Here is a 24560-nt window from a genome sequence, read left to right as displayed (position 1 = left end):
CCTGTTGCAACAGAATAGTTAGTTACCTAAAACTCTGATTTTTTTTTTTTGATACTGTCATCGATGCATAGGTCGAAGCTTTCCAGTGGCCATAATAGTTTTGCAGACTACATGTGGAAGCCATACTTCCATTTAAATAAATAAGCAGATTTTTGAGGATCCTTTTGGGATTATCAAATCATATTTACAGGAAAATTAAATTCCATCTTGGTTTGGAAAAAATGATTCTAGAAAACTCTCAAATCCCTTTTGTTCAAAAGGACCAATGAGGCTTTAAAATGAATAAATAAATTAGGGAATGTAATCTAACTTAGAAAATTAAGAAACGTGGAATTTAATAGCTGGAGAACAGCTACAGTCTCTTGTGCATTTAAAACTATACAGCCAATTGAAAATCAACAATGCATATTGGTGTTTTCTTAATGGTAAAGTGATTTACAAGCAAACTGGCAATTGACAACTTTTGTAAAAGTCAAATCTCAGCAAATGTAATTTTCCTTAGGAGTAGCAATTAAACGAATTGTTTCACTTTATGCTATGAAATGTTTACTTCATGTAAGATTATTTTAACAAAGATACAAAAGTTGTATATACAAGGACAGAATGTAGACTCAAAGAAGATCACAGAAATATTCTTTTCAGATGTTTATTCTTTGATACAGTACACAAAGCGCTACAGCATAGATTTCCTGAATTTTGATTCAATTTATATAAAGGTGATTTTACAAATAAGTGGAAAGGCAAATTTTCCCCCATCTTCAATTAAATGAAAAAGGATAGACTGATTTTCCATGTGCAGGTTGCAGTTATGAATCCTACAATAAACATTATATATATAAAATACAGTACAAAAAGGCTAGGATTAATCATCTGCCAGCACCACATCTGAGACTTGGCTCTATGCACTGCTTTTCATAGAGTGACTTTCATTAGCAACTTGCAAAGTCTTAATTAAGTGACAGTACATCCATTGAGTTTGTCACTTGTTTACAGCAGTTTTACAACAGTATAATAAACACATTGATTTATGAGCCACACCACCACAAACCTGGTGTAACACACTGGTTCAAGACAACTGATTTATTGGTTACTTGGCATAATTTAACCTACAGGACACTGTTTCCTATGTTGCATTGGGGCTCCTAGAGGACACCGTGCCTGAATCAAAGAAAGTTTCTGCACAAAGGATAGCAGGACTGGGTTGGGACTACTGAGAACAGAGTCCTGACCTTCCTCTGATCTTAGAACCATAAAAGGATGAAAATGCTCACTGCAAACTCTGTATCCATGTGGGAATTTGAACTCTCTCAGAGTTAGTATTCAGCTACAGTGTTGGGGATAGGTTCATCCCTATTATTGATGGTTAAGACAATAACTCTGTTGCTCTGTTGACATAAGTAGCAAACCAACCAGTCTATATTAAGGAAAGTGTATTTATATAACTTTTTTCTTTTGGCAGCTGGGGGATTGTTTGTAGATTAATACTGTTCCGTAACTGAAGATGCTACCTTCATGTGACTCTGATATTTACTTGTCACAGACTGTGATATCACAAGTCAGAAATCTTTCTGGTAAAGAAATGTAAGCTTAAAGTATATGCAGTTTAATCATCCAGTAAACTCCTGTGTCAGTTATTTGGAGTTCCTGAGGAAGTTAGTCTGAGAAGCACAGGGTGAGAAATTTAGTTAAAACTAATGCAATATATTAAGGATTCAGAAAAGATCAGTCATCTGCTAGAAAGCACCAACTCTGGTAAGATACATTATAAAGCATGGTGGTGATACTAGTGCGGGTTGGCTGGTGTTTAAAGGTTTTATGAGTCTGAGATGCTTCTGTTACTCGTATGTGGTGAAATATGCACATAACGAATGAAGAATCTAATATGATTCACGGGGCGGGGTATATCCTCCTCTCACACAGTCACCGCATTAACCTGCCCTCTTTTCTCATCAAAAAGTTTGATGTTTTTACTAATTATGGCCCTCATTCCACAAAGCACTTAGTCTTGTGTTTGACTTTAAGCATGTGCTTAATTCTTATTGACCAATAAGATTTAGGGACATGCTTGAAGTTAATCACGTGCTTAAGTACTTTGCTGAATAAGGTTGGACTGTGGCTTAAAGTTAAGTATATTCTAAGTGTTTTTCTGAGTCTGGGCCTGTTTTATCTGTAAATACTATATTGGAGGGGTGAGCGTATTTCCTTGTGCTTATTAAAAATGCCATGCACACCAGTGGAACTGTATAAATAATGGAGCAGGTGGTGTTATTCTAATTCAGCACCGGGTTCTTAATCACTACTTTCAACACTTTTCTGAAGTTGCTAATTAAAATAGATATCTAAAACAAATATTCTTGACTCTTTTGTAATGTCACTAAGATCATATTAATCCTCTTAATTATTTCTTTCCTGAAGGAGTTTATTAGGGGATGATCCAGCATCAAGTTAACAACTTATTTTTCTTTCCATAGTTCTAACATGTTTAATACCTGATTTCTCCACACTACAGTCCTTGTCTTTTAAAAATTGAAAACTTAGGTCAGATACTGCTCTAATTTATTATATCACCATGACATAGATAGATTCCCCGCACCTTCAGTATTGTGCTCCGTTACGATCACCCCCATCCCATAAAACATCAATTAAGATGTTTGGAGGCATGGAGACGCTTCCAGATGAGGAGAGGTGAAAAAGATTACTTTTTATATAGATTAGAGATAAATAAGAGGTGACAAGATAAAAGTACCTAAAATAAGTATAGATGTCTGTGAATTCCTCTTTACCCTATCTCGTCATGCAAAAAAAGTTACAAAATAAAATTAGTAGCCAACACATTTTAAAATGATCAAAGGAAATGCATTTTTAAACACAAAATGAGCCAGTGGAACTCAACTGATGCAACTATTATTGAGGCAAAGAGCTTAATGGAGGGGCACAATTCCCTCCCTTTTCCTTTCTTGCTCCTTAGGTTCGGCATTTTTCTGCTGGTCTATAATAGCAATACATTACTATTGTGCTGGCCAGCACGTTCGCAGCAAAACCAAGGCTCTGTCCATTCCCTGGCCACTCACTTAGGAGAGCAATGGGTGAACAGCAACCTCCCTATTTCTGCTCACCTGGACCCAAGGTCTGGCAAGCGTAAGGTGAAAGGAGGATTTACACCCTTATGCAGGTGTATAGACCAAGAGACAGTCAACCCCCTTATAAATTGTTGGTGTATAAGCTGCTGGTGATCTGGGTCTGCAGTAATGTAATGGTAAAGCTACATTGAGATTGCAGTATCTTTGAAAATAGAGCTTTGCCAGAGCAATCGAATTAGAGACACACTAAAATAGTAGCGCTTTTGTCAGATAACCTCACTCTGTCTTGTTCACAGAGATTTCTTCACAACATTAATTACAAAACTAGAAATAAACAAATTAACATTGGTGAGTTGCTGAGCTTGATCAACTTGAAACTTAATCATCAATGGTATCTAATGATTTAATTGCTTTGCTACTGACACAGATTGTTAATCTTTTTATGTACTAACATTTTCCCCAGTTATTAAAAATTACAAAAGATAAGTCTGATTGCTGGCGGTATTGAAGGCAGTTTATGGGGTTTTTTTGCGGTGTGCTTTTGTTTACAGAGGATGGGGCACCTCCAGGTGGTAACCCCAAAAACTCACTTATTTTGCCAAAAAAAAAGAGGCAAATTAATGCTTAGTCATTTAGTTTTGTATATACAAATAAGCTCATCACTTCCATAGACATGGTGGTAAAGTAGCTTGAGAGTCAGAGCCTGAGATTGGGAAAAATATTGCACTGTTATCTAGAAAAGCAGAGAAGAAATTTTCCATTTTGCCGAATGTCATAAGGTGGTAATTTTGGTTCAACTGTTGTAACTAATTTTTCTACTAACGTATTGCCTGACTACTGGGTCAGCAGAAAACACAGGCTAGTACAGTTGAGTTTTTCACCCCAGTTCCCTCCATGTCTTCCCTGTAGGGAGTTCCCCATCTCTATGCAACTGGGAACAGACCAGATCTTTGCTCAGAGCCTGGTCTTAAGATCCCCCTCAGGAGGAACTCCCTACCATTCTCTGCTTTGGCTCCATGGCTCCCTTTGTCACAGAGTTTTCATGAGGTTTTAGACAAGAGGAATAAGTTCCTCCCTTTGTCCAGGAGGAGAATCTTCAAATTACCTTATCTTGGGAAATGTTCCCTATGAAGCTACTGCTTCTCGAGGTTCCAGCAGGGGCATTACACATTAGGAGGAGGCCATTGCTGTCTTGAGAGTTGGAAGACCAAGGCTGAGATTGTCTGGAAAACCATCCGACTCCAAAAGCTCCTCTTGATTTTTCCAAGTCTGGGCAGATTTCCCTGTTTATGTGTGGAGTTTCATGGTGTGCCCTCATCTGGGTGTGAACTACTGCAGAAAATGGATGTTTGACATAATCAGGGGAGGATATAAAATAGAACTCATTGATTGTCCTGGGGGGCAAGTTTATCCATCCCCAGAATTTTTAATTAAAATAAAACAGCACTATCAACAAGTCCTTCATAGCATCAAAACCTGTAGGGACCAATAGTTTCTCCTGCATAATGGAAGATAGAACCAGTTCTGTAGAGAGACAGATATTTTGGTAAGGTCACAAGATTTTGTGGTACCAAAGAGAAAACAAAGTGATGTAGTCCATTTTAGATCTCAGATCTCCTAACAAGATCAATATTCCAGGTGGAAATACATCATTACATTATCTTCCCAAAATTTCAGAAAGTGGAAATAAACTTCTTGGAGATCTATTGAAGATATGATCAGGGAGAGTCAGCCAGAGATACTTTAGCTTTTGCTACAACAAGAAGCATTTTCAATATAGAATACTTCCCTTGTAGTGTTGTAACTGATATACAGGTATTCTCAAATGCCCTTTCATACCTCCATTCAGATGACAAACTTCTCATCATGTCACACATGGCCCAACAGCCAACACTGAAAGCCTTTGGGAGCAAGTGTGAGCAAAGAAATGGATGGGCCAATTAAAGCCCTCACAAAATTCCCCATCTGAGTTATCAGCTAAGAAAAACTTTATTTTAGAAGAGAAATGGAAGAAGGTATTACCTGATTCCTCAGGGTTCTGCACTAAAAAGGAAACTCACAGTCAGCTGGCTCAGCAAAATGCACTTCGAACTGAGGCTGTACAGAGTCCCGTTTAGCCTTTTGGCACATCATGGGCAAGAAGGGAAGTTTATTTATGAATCTATTTGCATTCAAATCCAGGTAGAAAACCAAAAGAGGTATTGCATGAGGAAAAGAGTGGTTCTGTTATCTCAGAAGTGGGCTAAAAGGCCTCCTTTCTGCCTTTTTCCCCTCTCAGCCACTGAGAGTAAAGAATATTGTGAAGGAACAGGCCAAAGTGATTTTATTCACCTTCTTGTTAACCCTCAGAAGGTCTTGATTTTCAGTCCTGATTTAAATATATCTGGAACTGCTTCTCAAACTCCCAATACACACTCACACATAACAGTGCAACAGGGACTTATCCCTGTCCCAGACCAAAATCTAGCACTGCCTTATCCATCATCTGGGAAGCTAAGAGGAAGGTTTGAACTACCGTCATGCATTTGAGAACGTGATACACAACCTGTTAGTATTTCAGGGGAAATTCACAAATGATATCAATTTATCACTTGATGTAACAAGGGGCACACATCGGGATAAGCCAACTGATGATGGGGCTCAAAGCCAACGTTTCTTAGAAAGACAAGTCAGACTGCAGGTACATTGCACCGTAAGATACCCAAAAGAGTCTTTCATCACTGTCACGTAACAAATTCCTGAGGACCACAACTCTGACAAAACGCAGATTGCTATCATGATCTTGATCTGTATACTACAAATCCTAATAAAACCCACTTTCAGCTTCACAGTGATGGTCTCTTACTTGTCTCACTGAAAAGGTGTTGTCTACTCACCGCTTCCTTGTCCCAGGGGGTTTCAGAGCTTGGTTTGCTCTCAGTGAAACCTCAGTGAAACCATTGTCTATCAAACATGGTAGTTTTGTGAACTAACCAGGCCTCCATCCTCAAGGTCACCACAATCTATCTCCTATAATAGGAAGTGGTGTTTGTTGTCCTTCTGGATGAATCTGAATATCCTAAACAAGTAAAATGCATAAGTTAATGCAAACAGAGCCTAGAGGAGAGTAAAGACGTATGTAGCTGAGATACTCAAATCTTTTGGTTTAACTCCTCTCATTACCAGACACTATTAAAAAAAAAGTGTTTTTTTTCTGGGGGGTGGGGATGGAGAGATCATATTAATGCTATGAGGAAGTACGTAAGACTACTATTACCATGGTCTTACATCCACACTTTCTCAAACCTTATGGAGTTCACACCCTCACACCTGCTAATGCACCATTTTGTGGAAGGGTATTATGGAAAAGGGTACCCTAATAACCCTTACATTCTTATATGGTTAAACTGAATCCTTCGCCCTGTCTAGAAATGATATACTGTTTTCTGTATCCTACTGTGCAGAGTGTCTGGCATGGAGGGGACTCAGAAAGGGAAAATTCTGTCTTACCTGCAAGTTTTGATTCTAGGACCCTCTATGTCAGTCTGACCCTCCCTCAGAGGATTGCATTATGTCCTTTTTTTTCCCCTTGCTATTGCTCACTTGTTAAATAGTTTGAAAGAAAAGAGGGTGTTCCTTAAATTTCATGTTAAGGCTCTGCTGCAAATGGTGTGAGTTGAATAGTGCCTTTGAACTTATAGTTAGTATTGTTCAGCTTTGGAATCTATTGTTCTAAAGAGTTCTTCCTTGCGGGGTCATCCTGAGCCCAGGCTCAGAGTAAAGGTCTGGTTTGCTCCCAATAGCTGTGGAGACAGACAACAAGCTGCGGTGAAAACTGATGTGGAGTGTCCTAGAATGAAAATTTACAGACAAGACAGAACTTTCCCTTTCTCGGGAATTCAGAAAATGATTAATTTTATAGCTATAAGCATCAAAGAACTTGGCTACTTTAAACCTACTTTGTAGGAATGCTTTCAAATGAGGGTATATAGCAGATGTGAAATATTGCATATGTATGGATTCATCGATAATGCAAGTACTGTTGCCTGTTTTACATAAATATTTAGGTATGCAAAGTGCAAGAACTATGCAGACATCTATGCTCAGGCTTTCATAGTGCAAGAAGCTTTAGCATAAATGGCTCTTTTTGTAACTTCAGTTTAATAATTTAGCTTTTGTGATGTATATAAATGTGATGATAGTAAGATAATAAGTTTGTGTGAAGCAGAGATGAACCTGTGTTATATTTGAGGAATGCCTCAATAAAGAGGACATTTGAAAGTGCATTCCTTAGGCTACAAGAGGTTTTTCAGTAGAACGGTATCTGCTGAGATAGGGCATAAACAAGATCTTCAGTTTCTCTGTTCCCAGTAGCAGTTCTCCCTTGGACTCCCCTGGAATCTCATTGCTTAAAAGCCCCATTCACTGTTCCTGTCTCAGCCCTTGGGATTTTCACCTGGGAAACTCCTTTCTTCAGGGTTGCTCACCTAGCATCACATAGTCCTAAAAGATGGCCTGGTCATTAACTCTTGTTTGCACAGCTAGTCTGCAAAACAAATGAACCTCAGAAAGATTTCACAGAGGATGAGACAGAAGAGAGTGGTTTAAACTACATAATCCCCTTAACTGCCAGATGTGTACTGCGTGGTTAATTTTAACTCTTTACATGAGAGTTTCATCCCATGTACTTATACATCAGTGACCTGTAACAGGTATGATATTAGCACCTGTTAGCATAACATTATACTGTATTATTTTAATTAATTATTGTAACGAGTCCAATGTAATACACTGTCAAAACAACATCTTTTGAGGAATATAGACCTGGAGATATATTACGTTACAGAAACGGGTGAACTGCTTTGTATAAAAAGAATACCAACCCAAATCTTCATCCAAATGGCAGACTACTGGTCCTGTGGCTAAGACACGGGCCTGAGAATCAGAAGATCTGGTTTCAGTTCTCAGCTGCCCTGTAGGCTGCCTATGTGACCAAAGGCAAGTTATGAATTTCTCAGAGCTGAATTCATCCCTGGTGTAGCTCCATTATAGTCACAATCTCAACAGGAATTCATTAGGCCCTTTCTGCCTCAGTACTAGAGCGAGTGGAAATTTTTCCAACCCAAAGTACCCTTTTTGCAAAACTGAATTTTTTTTGTGAGAACATTTCATTTTTTACTAAAAATTTTGATGTTTCTATTGGGAAAATCCAAATGATGGCTTCCCATCTGGGAGGCTTGTGTCACTTTTATTTTTCTACAAATGAAACTGACAAAATCTTTCCCAGAAAGCTGCTGAGGCTGAGCATCCTAACTCTGACCTCTCGGTCTTCCCCCAGCTCTGGGGACAGAGAGGCAGAAGGCAGCCGGGAGACCAAAACATCCCATTTTGTTTCTCCCAAAAGAGAATTATTTTAGAAAACCCATCCTATGAAAAATTTTGCAATTGTTGATGTTTCATCTCCGTTTAAGATTTTTTTCAAAATCTTGAAATATTTCATAGGAATAGATTTCCATTTTCCAGCCAGCTGTACTCAGAACCCCATCTATAAAATGTGGATATTTCCCTACCTTGCCAAGGAGTTGTGAAGATTAATGTTGGTGAGGTGCTCATTTGGGGTCCCAAATCATTCTTGGGTCTTAGGCTTCTAGGTCATTCAGCATTTTCAAAAACTTTACCCCGAATCTTTTTCCAACAGTCAAAACATTTCCAGGAACTGTTATTCTTCATTTCCCCACAACCTGGCATTGTCTGAATGTGGAAAGATGTATCTATCTTGAGCAATGCTCTTTTCATAACATTTCTGGTGCGGATGTTTATCTGAACCTTTTCATATTCACCCATCATTATTTTATACTGCGGAATGCAGTAATGCTGGGTTCTCTAGGGGTCTGGGTCAACAAGTTAATAGTGACTCTGTTTATATTTTCTATGTAAAATGCTCAGAAGAAGGTGTGAGGTACTCCACTTTTTAAAATGCAGCTTTCACCCAGTAAGATTGAGTACATTAGGAAGTTAAAAATGAAAGTACTTTTCATTTATCACTGATAGCCATCTTCCAATGGTAAATTACTTATCCCCTTCCTGTTAGCAGTCAATCAAAGCTAGACTGGACAAGTACATAAGGTACCAATTCTGTATACTTAGGTTCTGGAGAACATTATAAGAAGGAGAATTCCAGACAACCTTCTTTTTTCAGAAGAAAATAACAATTGCAGAAAATCCATAAAATCAAGAAAGTTATTGGTTTGAGCCCTGGCAGTCTTATTTTAGCTAAGTATTACACAACCCTACATCTGGTTTTTGCAAATGCAAAGTCCAGGGTTTGTCTGTTGTGAGAGAAATAGCATATATGAGAATACAGACTTAATACAAACTTTACTTATTTCTGTTTCAAATGGAATTCATAATAATAACCTGACAAGTAACTTTCTGCTTTTCAGTGGAGAGCTGCTAAAGGGCCAGGTTATTATTACCTTTTACCCAGTTAGCTTGTAACTGGCAGTTCCCCATTTCCCTTGTTTACAAAGGAAAGGGGTGACAGCTGTCATATGATATCTAAATTGATTTCAAGAAATGCTGAAGATGATACAGTGTGAATGGTTCCTTTCTTTTGTGAGATAATTGGTTATTTTTACGGTCCTTCTTAAGCCACCTTCTGGATGGCGTGCCATTTGTCACCCACGGCGGTTTACCCCAGGGCATTAGGGTAGGGCAATTTCCTCACAACTTGCCTTTAATAGGCAGCAGATTTAAAACAACCAGAAGGAAGTACTTCTTCTCACAACACACAGTCAACCTGTGGAACTCCTTGCCAGAGGATGTTGTGAAGGCCAAGACTATAACAGGTTTAAAAAAAGAACTAGATAAGTTCATGGAGGATAGGTCCATCAATGGCTATTAGCCAGGATTGACAAGGATGGTGTCCCTAGCCTCTGTTTACCAGAAGCTGGGAATGGGGGACAGGGGATGGATCACTTGATTACTTGTTCTGTTCCTTCACTCTGGGGCACCTGGCATTGGCCACTGTCGGAAGACAGGATACTGGGGTAGATGGACCTCTGCTCTGACCCAGTATGGCCATTCTTATGCCTTGTGTTTTTCCAGTTCTTGTTATTTTGGGGGTTTGCATTGCATATGGTTGCAACAATGGATATTTTAAGGAGACTACTTGGTCTAAGCAAGACTTTCCAAACTGATATTCAGTCCAAAGCTTGTTCACTACAGTATAGTTGGACCATGCTGTCTGTATCCAGGTCACAATGCCTGCCTGAGAGCCCCAAATGAGGTGCTGTAAGGTGAAGCAAGCTAGCATTATCAACCATAAAGATGAAGGTAAAGGTGGAAGGCCTTGCATTTTGGGTCAGCAAGCCAGTTCAGGAAGCTAAACGTTTCCGTACTCTGAGACTGATCAACTATGAGAAAAAAAGTCATGATGTCAACAGGCTATGTAGCCATGACTTGTCTCCCTGTATCTAAAGAAGCTTGCAACCATATAACATTGTGACAGCAATGTCATTGTCTGGTGCTTGACTGCAGTTACAGCTCCCACAACTATGAGAACTGGGGAGTTCAGAGCCCTTTGTATCTTACATATCTTGTTTAATCCATTTTCTGTTTTTGTCGTTTGTTTTTATTGAGAGACGTCCCAGCTTTTTATTATTTTAGGGTGTGAGTATGTGGTTATGTGCATGAATGTATGTGTAACCATCCATAAAGACCACATGGGGAAAGAATAATCTTCTACATTTAAGTAGCCCTAAAATTTTGCCTGAAAATCATTGACTGTATGTGTTCCTAGTTCTATAAAAGCATCCAGAGAAATTAAATTGTCAGCAATATAATGTTAAATGAGAGCTGTGAAACTTTTGCTTATTAGAAAGTTTGATTAAAGTCTGCATTTGTATTAGGAGGAAATGGATTGTTCCTCATACATAATAGTGAAATCTGAGAAGAAAGTTTAAATTGGCTTTTGATGTTGTGATTTACATGTAAACAATAATTTGGTTTCTGTATTAAAATATTCACCCAGTTGTGTTTGAGTACACTGCCATAGGAAAAAGCCTTCACTTGGAGTTTAGAAATAAATGGACAGCCACCTCTTTAGATTTCCTAGTTTAAGTGTGTATTAATTTCATGATTTAACTAAACTGATTATTGAATTCCAATATTGCTGCTAATTTGTCTATTTACACTTATTTTGACCTCAATTTCTTACTGTATTGTTTAACACTTAATCACTGTAGTAATATTTTAGTACTTAGTGATATATTTAGCCTTAGTGATGCATTTTCTTAATTTTATTTTTGTTTATCAGCTTTAATCAAATTAATTTAAAAAAGACATTGAGTCATATTTCTTTCAGTAAGCAACCCAGGTCAGAACCATAGAGAATCTTTGGGCACCAGCTGATCCACCTAGGAGCCTAATCCAGTGTTTCTAAATTAACCCTTTTGTTAGATAATTGAACAGTAATTTGCATTTTTTTTGGGCTTTCTTGTTTTGTATTTCTTATGTAGCAAAACCTCACTGGGTCCAGATTATAAAAGATATTGAAGCTGCAGTGGAGGACAGTTTATACTGGGAATGTAGGGCAAATGGGAAGCCCAAACCATCCTACAGATGGACAAAGAATGGAAACACTCTAGCATTAGAGGTAAAGTAGGTTTTTTTCTTTGTTTGTTTGACTTTTTTTAAGTAAAGTCATATGAAATTAAGATCCCTACATATTAACTGCTAAGAGTTCAATGAGGTCTATGGAATTAACCAGGCCAGTAGGGTGGCCAACTTTCTAATTTATGAAAACCAGACACTGAGCACCGGAACCTCCCCCACCCCTGGCTCTGCCTTTCCCCAAGGCCCCACTCCTTATTCCACCTCTTTTACTCGAGGCCCTGCCCCCCGCTCCTCTTTCCCCCCCACTCACTGCTTGCTTCTCTCTCCACCACCCTCCCTCTGCCAGCTGAGCAGGGCTCTAGGGATGGAGGGGTGACTGGGGCAGGGTGCGGGAGGGAGAGCCATGCTCTGGAGGTGGAGGGGTGAGTGGGGCGGGACAGAGAAGCCACAGTACCTCTCTCCACCGGAGCCATTGCTGAGTGCTCCTCCAGGCTCCAGCAGCAGCTGTGGCTCTTCCTGTCCCCCAGTGTCGGCGGCCAGTTGCTATGGACACTGCCAGGTTCCCTTTTTGACTGGACTTTCTGGTCAAAAACAGGATGCCTGGCAACCCAAAGTCCAGAGAAGCCTTAAAAATGACTTATGGTATACTTATACCTTAACTGCTGGAAAATAGTAATACAGTATTTGCACCACTAGGAGGGGAATGTGTTATACTGCAAAAACCCCATGATTTGGGAGGCCTAACTCATAGTTTTTGAGTACTTGCCATTGGCAGTAGGGCACTTTGCTAGTCATAATCACAAGTGACAAAGTTAAGATCCATAACTGGATTTCCTTAATGTGGGGAAGATTTGGTGTCTGATTCAGGCCTTTTTCTCCTTAGATGGCACCATAAAGCTCTATTTGTCTCATTAAAACCATCATTACATCATTCTCAAAGTATGGAGTTCACCCCTCCATATGCAGAGATCATATGCCCTACATAAATCCCTCTTTGGACCTCGTAATGGGACTTACGCAAACTCTCTGCACATCAATGAATTCCACCCCTTTTATTTATTTCCTGTAAAACGTAATGTACATTAAAGGTTTTTTTCTTAATATCCAGGGGAGGATCCAAACTGAAGGTGGTACACTTATAATAACAAACCTAAATCTGACAGATTCTGGCGTATACCAGTGCATAGCTGAAAACAAACATGGAGTGATATATTCCAGTGCAGAGCTTAGGGTTGTTGGTAAGATTAATTTTTCTTTCTACGGGGCAGGTGGAGGGCACAGAAAAATAACGTTTTGCCATTACTGCTGCAGCTAGTAACATGCATATGATCTCAAATTTTTAACCCACTCAGATGCATTCAACAAAATAAACATTTTTATTACAGCAGATAACTTCTTATCCACAGTGCTGAGGAGTTTACTCACCTGGTTCTAAAGGATTTGCTGAAAACAGCCACCATATTTACAGCCCAGTCATTCACTGCTTTAAACCGAGGAGACGGAGACAAATTATTAATTAGGGGGAGAGCAGAGACAAAGGCTTGGATGCAAGCCCAAAGATTAAAACTAATCACACGATCTGGAAGCCACGTTGGCTCAGCACATTAGTCAGTAACACTGACCTTCTGCATCCGGACTCCACTATTTCCAGGAGATAAATGTCATTTCAAAGCAATAAGCTGGTTGTATGTGCTACTTTCCTTGATCGTCAGGATAAGGGTCTGTCATTTTATGGTTCAGGTGGTCTGTGCTCATTTTAAAAACAAATGACAGTCATTTACTAGAATGAAATACTGAACACTGCAAAGTGTCATGGGGAATTCAAATGCTTTCATGCTTTTTACTTTTAAGGCGAGGGAGAGTGATTTGGAAAATTAATTGGAATGAGACCTATGTAAAAATGTATGTTTTCTGAAAACAAACTAGTTCCCTTCCAATGATAAGGTTCATAGTCAATCACTGAACCCAGCCTCAGCTTCCTAAAAATTGGATTTCCATTTAAAGTTCAGTGATTAGCATTGTTCTATGTCATGCCCATTTATTGAACTGTTAATTAATATGGAATATACTTCTACAGTCCAAGTGGTTTCATAATCCCAAGGCCCAGACTAGTGATCTGACACAAGACGAGGAGTCAGGAAATTCTTTGAGTTCTAATACAGGTCCTGGTGTTGAGTCCAAGTGATCTTGGGAAAATCCCTTCAGCCCAGATTCATCAAAGCTCTTGAGCATATACTTAAAGTTATGCATGTTCTTAAACACGACCAACTTCAGTAGGACTTAACCATATGTTTAAGTCCCAATTAAGTCAGTGGGACCTTAAACCCATGCTTAAACCTCAGCATGTGCTTAAGTGCTTTGCAGAATCAAGGCCTTAACTTTTGTGTCCCAGTACCTCAAGTTGTAAAAAAGAGAAATAATACAGGAGTACTGTTTGAATTAACTGCTTAATTGATGTTTGTAAATACACTTAGAAGCTGAGAAGTGCCATATAAATGCTCAGTAGTAGTATCATTAATAGAATGTCAACCAATTTTATTTCACTGTTAACATTCCCTCTGTTTTAGCTTCTGCTCCAGATTTCTCCAAGAACCCAATGAAGAAACTGATTCAGGTTCAGATAGGCAGCACAGTAAATTTTGAGTGCAAGCCAAAAGCTTCCCCTAAGGCAATTTGCTCCTGGAAGAAGGGAGGCGAGCTGCTACAGGAAAATGAAAGGTATTATATCAATAATGGTGTATTTGTTTTAATCTTACAAATTAAAAGATTATTTGTTTATAACCTGCAAATTCCTTTTTAAGGACAGCTAAGTAATGGTATCACTTTCAAATCCAAACAGTAACTGGGCAGAATCTTATCTAATATCTGTCTAGGTTTTAATAATTGATAATAACAATATCTAGCTTTTATATAGCCTTTATACTGTGTTTATTGCCATTCTATCTGAGAATATTCTGCTCTGGGATACAAGCATGCAGCTTTCATTGAAGTCAGTGGGCCAACTTCTGCTCTCTGTTTCACAGGAGTAATGGAGAACGGACTTTGGCCCAGGGCAGTGGCACCTTGGCAAGTCTATGTGAGACTTGGAAATGTACTATAATTACAAAACCTGTAATATAACATGCAAATATTTGGACTTGCAAAATCTTTTAGACAAAATCTCTCACAAGTGGAGGGTAAGAAAAGAGGTTTGGGGTGAGAAACATAAAGTAGTGTAACAGTGAGAATTTGGCTCAGAAACAAAAAACAGGAATAAATGGTCAATTTTCATCATGGCAAAAGGTTAATAGTTAATAGTGGGGTAGCCTTGGGTCCTGCACTTAAGACAGCTGTTGTTTAACGTATTTATTAATGATCTGGAAAAGGGAGTGACCAGCATGGTTCAAATTTGCAGATGACACAAAATTAGGTTAGTCCATTTTACTCCAGAAGGAGCTAATAAAGCTAGGCAGCTGGGTTGAACAGTGGCAGATGAAAATCACTGTTAAGTAATGCAGGCTAATACACATTGGAACAGAAAACTCGAATTGCTCATACACAATGTTGTAAATTTTAACTATAACCACTTAGGGAAAAGATGAGGACATCACTGTTTACAGCTCAATGAAAAAAATCTGCTCAACGTGCACCATCCATCAAAAGAAAAAAACCCCACAGAATTATGATGTGTAAAGAATGCGATATAAAATATTACAATGCTGTTACATAAACTGATGTTGTTCCCCTACCATGAATACTGTGTTCAGTTCTGATCACCTTTTCATAAAAATATACGCAGAAATAGAAGTGGATGAGAGATGGCTGATGAAAATGATTAGAAGCATGGAAAGGCTTTCATATGAGCAGAGACTGAAAAGATTAGGACTGCTTGATTTAGAGAAGAGCTAAACAAAATGGGTCAGAATAGAAGTAGATGACATAATGAATGGTGAGCAGAGGATTATCAGGCACTTCTGTATACCCTTTCTCATAATATAATGAAATTGAAAAGCAATAAATGGAAAACCAATAAAAGGAAATACTTTATTAACACAGCACATGACGAGCCTGTGGAGCTCCCTGCCACAGAATATCATTGAGATCAAGCAGATTTCAAATAAAAATTAGGGGTGCAATTTTTTCAGAAGCTTTTAACGTTGACCTAACTCCGCTCCCCTTGAAGTCCATGGTAATTTGCTTCAAGGGCGACAGAGTAAGGCCAATGCTAAATGCTTTGAAAAATCCCATTGTATCATAAACGTCTAATGAGAACATCCACAGTTACCTTTTTTTATCCTATCTAATGCATAAAGAATGTGAACCCTCATGCTTTTGGGCAGAAACCAACTAATGAATGGAGTTTCCCCGGGGGCAGGTAATTCCATAATGTCCTTATGGCATCCTTTTCACAAGCAGCTGGCACTGGTCATGGTTGAGGGTAGGATACTGGACTGGATGGAGCACTGGTCTGATCCGGTGTGGCAGTTCTTATGTAAACGTCCCTGTTTCCTGAAGACAGAATTTAGCCTTAATTAGGAGTTATATTTGACTCCGTGATAGAGGTCCAGTCTGTCTGTCATAGTGTAGGGGAGACAGAGCCCTCACCTATGTTTGCCCTTTAATCCTTTGATGGGTGTGGAGAGAGTTGAAATATAGTTATGGAATTTTAAGTTTTCAAGGTCTCTCACCACTCCCATGCCATCCCTGCTGAATGAGTAATTAAAGAGGCAGCATTTTCTCACTGTGTGACAAGTGGCTCTGCTTACTACATTCAGACTTAACAGAGTCAAGAACCATCAGTCTAGAAGCAACAGACACTCTTGTAAATGCTTGATGTCTAACTAGTTTAGCAGGATGCACTGAAATATTCCAGAGACCAGATACATTTCCTGAACAAACTATCTTCCTGCTTTACATATTTCAACCTCTCCTGTTAAAAGCGAATATTGCATTCTTTTATTGAACTCCCACAGCATTGAGATACTCAGAATTGTTCATGCATGTGCTGAATTCCATGTGCACATAATCTGCATTTAAAAAAAAAGTCTGAAAAAATGTACACAGTTGTTTTACATATATAAATTAGTACATGGGCTTAAATTTACCACTGACATAAATGAATGAATTTTGCCCAGTTATAACAGCATTGAATATGGCCTGGTGTTCTCCAAGTGTTGTGAAGTCTAAATGCTGGGTATTAATAATAATTAGTTCAGTAGTGGTACTATTACTATTGTAAATACAGGATGAATAAATATAACTGACTGTAAATGAAAAATGGAACAAAAGCATGTCCAAAACAATAAGAAAAATCACTGTGCCCCCTTGTACAAGATTATACAGAAACCAAATGATTAACAATAAGCAGTGCCAGCTAAGTAACTAAATGTGGGGCAGGGGGAGGGAGTTTTTATACTTTCTTGGTGACAGCTTTGTGGTTCATTTATACTTTGCTAAGAAAATAGACTGCTTCCTACAATAGTTAAATAAAGGCCCCACCTAAGAACAGGTATTCAAAAATTGTCAGATCAGTTTGCATTTGCCAGATCTTTTATGTGTTCAGTTAAAAATCGCACATGCTTAGTGGTTCAGTTCCACTGACTCAGAGCACGGGAAAATGCAGCTCTTTCTACCCTGGAAGAGTAGATGCAGAGGTACATTTGCTTTGTGTTTCTTAAGCCTTGGGGGAGCACTGCTGTCCTCAGCATTCTCCCTTACACCTCACCATTTGCGTATAGCAGGTGCCCCAAGATGTGATCACAGGCAGGAAGAAAACCTTTGTGGGACACTTAGTGACAAGCAGAAAGAGTTCTGGGCTGGCTGAGAGCCATGAAAAAGGGTGGGCTGCAGAATGAGTTTGTTGTAACGTTCTGGCATCAAATGTCCTCAATCAAGTGAGGGAGGGGATGTGACTGTCAGTGGAGGTGCACTTGAGAGGCCTTAGATGAGCATAGGGAAGCTGTGCTGATGGCTTTGATTTTATGGGGTGGTTCAGAATGCTGATTCTAATTTCTTGTACGTATGCGTCCAGGGAACCTTGTTTACTGTGTTAGGTTTTGCAGAGCTTAACTTGCTGCTGGCAAGGTATTCTAGTTCAGGAGAAAATCACATGGTCTTATTCCTGTAAAACTTTGCTAGTACTGTCACGTTTTTGTTGGGAAATTAATTTAAATATTTTTAAACCCAGAAAATTGAGCAAGGTGTTTCATAGTTATTTTGTGGACGTGGCTCAGAGATGTTACCTTTATTATTTGTTACATACATCAAACTCGAGATGGACCAGAACCAAAAACCCAACACCCATGAGCTTTGAAGAGTCAGCAGCTTTTTGGTCTGTGCAATTCTCACTCCTCTCTTTACATCAAACACTGTTCTTACTTGTGGTCAAGTCTAAACATTGACAGGTGTAGGAGTATGGCATGATGTTGAGCACACACCCTTACACAGCTTTGTACAGCCCCATACGTTTGCTTAGCTGGCTGCACACCCACCTGGGATCATGATCTCCTTTCAAATCAGTCTCTTTTCTTGTTGCTTATGCTTTCCACATGCAATTTCCCATCATCTCGAAATGTCACAGCATCTCATTGTCCTGTGAGTTTGTAACGTCGTACCTCAATATCCACCAAAATTTGCGAGGTCCCCTTCATAATTTGGCGTATTTCAACTATTGCATGTTTTCTATACCTCCTTCTTGCTCATTTTTGTAAAGCACAGCTTTGCATGCACAAACTCAGGGCCTGATACTGTTCTTGTGAGAAAAAGTCCCATTGATTTTATTGAGGAAAAAAGACCAGGCCTGTATTGAACATACAAAATGTCCCATCACCAAAAAATATATTGTGTACAAAGTACTGCCTGCCTAGATTTATGCACCTACTTGAAAACACAAATCATGGCTCTTAGATGTGAAAACTGATTTCAGCTGTAGCCCAGGGTATCTACAACTTAATTTTTGACAGCATGCTCTAAATGGCTTACAGAATAAATGTAATAACAAGCCAATAACCCTGGATTAATCTAATGAACTTGCCTTCAGAGTAGAGTGGAATTGTGAATCTTTGCAGGAGACACTCTAGTTCATTACTGTCTCCTGTGAATAATTGCAATTCAGGAATCTATTGCAATTCATGAAAGGGTTGTCACTATATACAAATTGCAGTTCAGAAAAGGTTTCCAATTAGTGGAAATTTTTTTCATTCACTCTCTTCAAATGAAGAAGTCTATATTAAAACAAACAAGCAAAAAAGATGATGCTAATATCAGGACTAGATTCTGCTCTTTGCCAAGCTGGTGAACATAGGGGAGGCAGGCAGGACAAGCCAACCTGGATTTTGGGCCCAGGTCTGGTGCAGAGTGCAGCCCTTGTTCTTCAAATATGCTCCACTAGTGCATGTTGGGAGAGGAAAGAGAAGGTGGGAAGCAGGCAGAGCTTTAGCTGTGTCCCCATCCATATCTCCCTACTGGCCAAATTAGTTGGTAAGGTACAAGCTGGTAAGTAAGCTGGATCCTTCCCAGGGATGCAGTACACTATTTTCCCTTCCTGAAACTGCTTGGGAGGCTGGGAGCAACTATACACTACCCCTCTACATGGTGCTGAGTGTAAAGGCTCATTATAACCCCATATTGGTAAATAGGGCAACTAATCCTTCCACCCTCATCAGAATCTTATCCATATTAATTTCAGTGGGTCTTATGGAAAGAGGGCCGCTCAGCTTGACTGCAGGTGGCAGAACCTTGCCTGGTGTTAAACATATATTGGACTAAATTCTATTCTGTTACACTGGGGTAAATCTGGAGTGACGTGTTTAGAGTGAATATGTTTTAATAAAGCTTATACTTGAATAATCAAAAAATACGCTGATAGTGTTTCAAAGTGTTCTCAGAATTTTGTGGTTTAATAATTTATATTTCTTTGGATGTTGTAGCCACATTCCTTTTCTAAACATGTGAAATTTTCACTTTGATGTCATCGTTGCTTATATTTTTTGAATATTTTTGAATATTTGTTGCTGCATTTTCAGCTCATGGGAGATTTGGAGAACAACTTGTAGGTTTAATTGAAATAACTAAAAATGTCTTGGAGAAAAAGCATACAATTTAAAAATGAATTAATATCTTCTGTACCAAAAAACCACTCAAAATGCGTGGAAAAAATAAATTCCTGTCAGCCTCTAAAAAAGTGTCCCTTTTTAGAGTGACTTGAATAAGGAATGCAGGGCCTTGGCATGCTGGATTGAGAAAAGTGTTCAAGGCACAGGGCTCTGCATGGAAAATGGATCAGGATGGGATGGGAAGAATTAAATGAATTGAGTCATTGAGTCTGGCATTATTGCCAGAGCAGAGGGGTTAGTGGAAGACCTATTCTGACAGATAGGTGGCAGTAAAGCTGTGAGGGATAGTGAAGGCAAATTTGAGCAGTTCCAAATTGATAAAGTGCCTAAATGGGATCCCGTGGTGGGATCAGAAGAGGAGTGTGATACCTAGTAGTGATCCTGGCATTTAAACCTCATACTCTTTTCCCTTTTTAAAGTGAAGTGTTCCTCTGCTGTAAGTGATGTAATCTTTTTAAGGGTTGCACAATGAGTTGCACAATGGGCATAAAAATTTTGATCTTGTTCTCATTTAAGTCAATAGCAAGACTCCTATTGACTTCAGTGGTGCAGAATCAGGCCCTAGGAGAGGAGGAGTCTGGTTGATTTTGTGGTTATCTGGTATAACAGCAGCCAAGCTCTGTCTCTTGCCAATTATCTCATGTTACAAGCAATGTTGCCAATTCGTGTGATTTTTATCGCAAGTCTTGTGATGTGTGGTGTTAACTGGAGAAGTTGGACGGTCCAAACCATTTGGTGGCACTTTGTACAAATTGTGCAATTTGACGTCAGTTAGGTCTTCCAGTGAGAACTCCTGCAGTGGGTGACAAAATCACCTTATTCTATACATTTGGTACGGAACAACTTTGGTGACAAGGCCTGTAAAAACTTCCTTAGAGATTGTTTTATCAGCAGTTCAGTCATAAAGCAATAGACTTGGCCGCTTTGATTCAAAGTTAAACATAGTTACAAATAAAAAGTCTGGCTCTTCTTTCGGTTGCATTGGAGCCGCTTCAACTGACCATGGGCAGATCAGTGCCCTGCCTCTAGTCTGGGGGAGGGGGAAAGAGCCAGAAGGGAACAGAAATAGCTAGAGTCTAAGGCCTAGATTCCCAAAGTAATGTAGGTGCCTTACACTGAGTCCCAGTTTTAGGCTCTACTACAATTCACAGAATTCTCCCTGAATCCTGTAGGTGCCTAAATTCACTTGGCACCTAATTTTTTTGGTGGTAAAATGTTCCCTTGGGGCCTATGTTTCTGTTTCTGGGCATGCACTGTGCTGCCTCACTCTAGGCATTCGGGAAGACAAATGTTTGCCGGAGAGAAAGAGAGAGTGAGCACAAGAATGAGAATGACTTTACAGCCTCATGGTTAAAGCACTCACCAGAATGTGAGAGACCCAGGGTCCAGCCCCCTGCACCAGTGACTATTTAATTGTTTATCCATAGTGGAACTGCTTCAAGAGGAGAGACTGAGGGAGCCCCACATCAGACTATTCCATAACCCAGTGGTTAGAGCACTCATCTGAGAGATAGCTTGTCCTTATTTAAATCCCTTCTCCCCCTCAGGTGGCAGGTGGACTTGAACTGGGGGGCTTCTACATCCCAGGTACCTGAAACACCAGTCTAAAAGTTATGAGGGAGGTCCACTCCTCCCCTTTCCCCTACTTTCTTGCAAAAAACCCATTGGGTGCCTAACTCCAAAGAAGGTTCACAACTGAGAATTGGTAACAGAGGTAGGTGACTCCCCGCAGCCTGGTGTTAGGCATCTGTCTCCATGAGAGAGGCTGGGCCTAGCACGCACCCCTCTCATTGGCATCTCCCATTGGCTAGGTTAGGTGGCTCCCCGTTCAGTGTGCTGGCTTTTGTCAATTGCAATCTAAGGAGCATCTCTCTCCCCATACATTGTATAGGGAATCTAAGTCCCTAACTGAGGCTTTATGAATCACATTCAGTTCCTGTGATTTTCTAGGTGCCTAAAACTTAGGCCTTGTGACACTCAGCATCATGAAGCCTATGTTTCTTTGTGAATCTAAGTATAAGAGAATAGTAGTGAAAAATTATTTTCACCCACAAGTCTTCCAAATAAAATAGACACAGCATAATGCTGGTAGAGTTCCCATGGAATAAGAAACTGTCTTCATATGTTCTTCGTCCATCCCCAGATGAAAGGCTTCTACTCAGATGTTAGAAAACTCATGCAAGTTACTCCAGATTTACACTCTTGCTTTCCACCCATCCCACTCGCCACTCCACCCCCCAGGAATCCGATCATTCTGGAAAATACCATGAATTGTTGAATTTTTAAAATGATAAATAACCATTTGAAATGTTAGTGACTGCTGCCAATAAATGGCTACAAAAAATTCTCTCCTCTAAAGAAATGTAGTCAATCAGAATAAAAGAAGAGAAATGGATTGATTTACTGTCTCTATTAGATTAACAACTGAACTATCCGGGAAGCAGTGACTCTGAAAAAGTCTTGGGGTCATGGTGAATAATCAGCTGAACATGAGCTCCCAGTGCAATGTTATGGCTAAAAGGTCTAATGCGACCCTTGGATATATATAAACAGGAAAACCGAGTAAGAATAGGGAGATTACATTTCAGAAGTATTTGGCGCTGTTGTGACCACTGCTGGAATACTGTGTCCAGGTCTGGTGTTCCCAGATTCTTAGGATCATTCTAGAATCAGTACTACTTGCTGGTTCTAAGCCTCTGGCTTCACTGTTTATTGCAAACTTTGATTTATCTTTTGATTGGGAAAGTGTTAATATTGGTGGCTTCAAGGGGAAAAAGAGCAGAGTAATAACAGTAAACAAATGTATCTTTTTCAAGGGCTTGCTCATGTCGATTCCATTCTAGGTGTCTGCGCACGGTCATCAGAGATTTTTGCTTAGCGGTATCTGTAGGGCCAGCTGTGGTGCCTCCTTGAGTGCCACGCTTGTGCGCTGGTATATCAGGCACCACTTGCCCTACGCCCTCTCGCTTCCTTCTTACCGCCCATGGTGGTTAGTCGGAGCACATTTCCTTGCATTGCAAGGGCTAGAGGTTTTGTCTCTTCTGACTTCGAGCCTTAGGGCCTTGTAAATAGCTTTAGTAGTTAGTGTTAGGTAGTTAAGTGTAGTTAGAAGTTTGAGTCCCAACAGGGACTTTGCCCCAGGCAGGGCATGCCCTGGTCTCCAGGGTTTAAGCCCTGTGCAGACTGTAACAGACCTATGCCTGTAAGGGACCCCCACAGCAGCTGCCTTAAGTGCTTGAGGGAATCACATGTGAGGGACAAGTGTCATATTTGTAAAAGTTTTTGACCCAGGACTCAGGAAGAGCAGAATATTCATTTGCAGGCTCTCCTCATGGAGGCTGCCCTTCATCTGGCTTCTGAGCCATCCCGCCAAGACTTGCCTATTATCTCGGCCTCAGTGTGCAGCGCATCCCCGGCACCACTCCCCATCGCCAGTGCCCAAAAAGAAGAAAAAGAAGCATGGTCCCCTGCACCGAGCAAGAAGGGCCGTGGGACATTGGGCAAAGGACCCAGTTCAGGCCGCCCAGCCACTCTGGAGCCACGTACACGTGCTTCCCCGGTCGGGGCCCTTAGCGCTTTAAAGAATCCATCACTGACTCCCAGAAGTGGTAGGGGACCCAAACTCCTGGCGGCATCAACACCATCCCAAGCTCCCCCGGTGCCAAGAGAGCAGAGGCCTCTTCTCGCACTGCCAGTACGACATGTGCCGCAGGAAACGTCAAAGGCTTCCCACAAGGGCAAGCCAGCAGCTAAGACCCCTCAGGGGGCAGTAGAGCACTGCCAATCCCCCAAGAAAAGGCAGCGCTCTCCTCCACACCACAGATATCCACAGTTGCAGCCCAGATCCCCTGGGGTTCGCCCTTGATCACCGGCACCATGATTGCAGTCCCTGCTGTCTTGACACGGATTGCGTAAGGGGAGGCACCAGTCTCCATATTGCTGGCACTGTTTGCCCTCCCACCGGTTGTCCTCTTGGCGCAGCTCTCAGTCACCCACCCCGGGGGAGTGCTCCCTGTCACGACTCCGGTCCCTCCAGGCCCGGCACCAGCCCCTTCCATACCGGCAACGATCCGCTCACTCCAGGCACTGGTCTCCGGCGGTGACAGTCAGCAGGCAGACTCAGGCAGCGACGGCCCCTCCATGGTCACTGGAAGGGGATCCCTCCAACACATAAGGGCGGTTCAGCTCCTCACCCGGACTCCACTAGCATGATTGGGCTCCTGTGGCCGCATCAACATCGACAGCACCACCTTGGCAGCACAGTCAGAGGCCAGCGCAGTGGCCGGATTGGAGCACATGGGGCATGCTGGTCATGGCAGTGCCACCTTCACACTGCTCATCTGCCACTGCCTTGGAGCAATGGTTGGCGGCACCGATGGCACAGGGCTCTGTGCATGAGGCGCGCTCGGACGTCGTGGTAGAAGAGACTGCACCCACCCCTAAATCTCCCTCCCCTGTGGGGGACGATGCCCCAAGGCCTCCCGCACTGGTACAGTTGTTGTTGTCTTCGTCCCTGGACAAGGTAGTCGCAGGACCCTCGGGGGCCAGCCCTTCTGATGACTTTAAAGAACACCAGGCCCTGCTTCAACAGGTGGCCGAGAACTTGGGCCTAGAGGTGGAGGAGATGGCCAAACAGGCAGACACCTTGTTCAACATCCTCTCATCCTCTACCCTGATCCGTGTTGCATGACCAAGACATGACTGGGTCTTCAAAATTGCCAAAGCCCTCCAGCAAACCCCGTCTTCCATCCCTCCCACCTCGAAAAGCGCCGAAAAGAAGTACTTTGTCCTG

General features: G+C 40.9%; 1 protein-coding gene across 2 annotated transcripts in view; it reads left to right on the top strand.

Annotated features, from left to right (window-relative positions):
- CNTN3 (contactin 3) overlaps positions 1 to 24560 on the top strand; it is a 259535-nt gene that overhangs the window by 181110 nt on the left and 53865 nt on the right. For both annotated transcript variants that reach the window (XM_084635126.1, XM_084635127.1), the window contains 3 exons: positions 11579 to 11715; positions 12784 to 12913; positions 14243 to 14393. In XM_084635126.1, coding sequence (XP_084491252.1) covers positions 11579 to 11715; positions 12784 to 12913; positions 14243 to 14393 — 418 coding nt within the window. The remainder of the gene's footprint in view (positions 1 to 11578; positions 11716 to 12783; positions 12914 to 14242; positions 14394 to 24560) is intronic.

This window comes from Lepidochelys olivacea, assembly GCF_965140295.1.
Source record: "Lepidochelys olivacea isolate rLepOli2 genome assembly, chromosome: 7".
Taxonomy (NCBI): Eukaryota; Metazoa; Chordata; order Testudines; family Cheloniidae; genus Lepidochelys; species Lepidochelys olivacea.
Note: the sequence above shows the minus strand (reverse complement) of the source record. Positions and strands in the feature narration are given on the sequence as shown.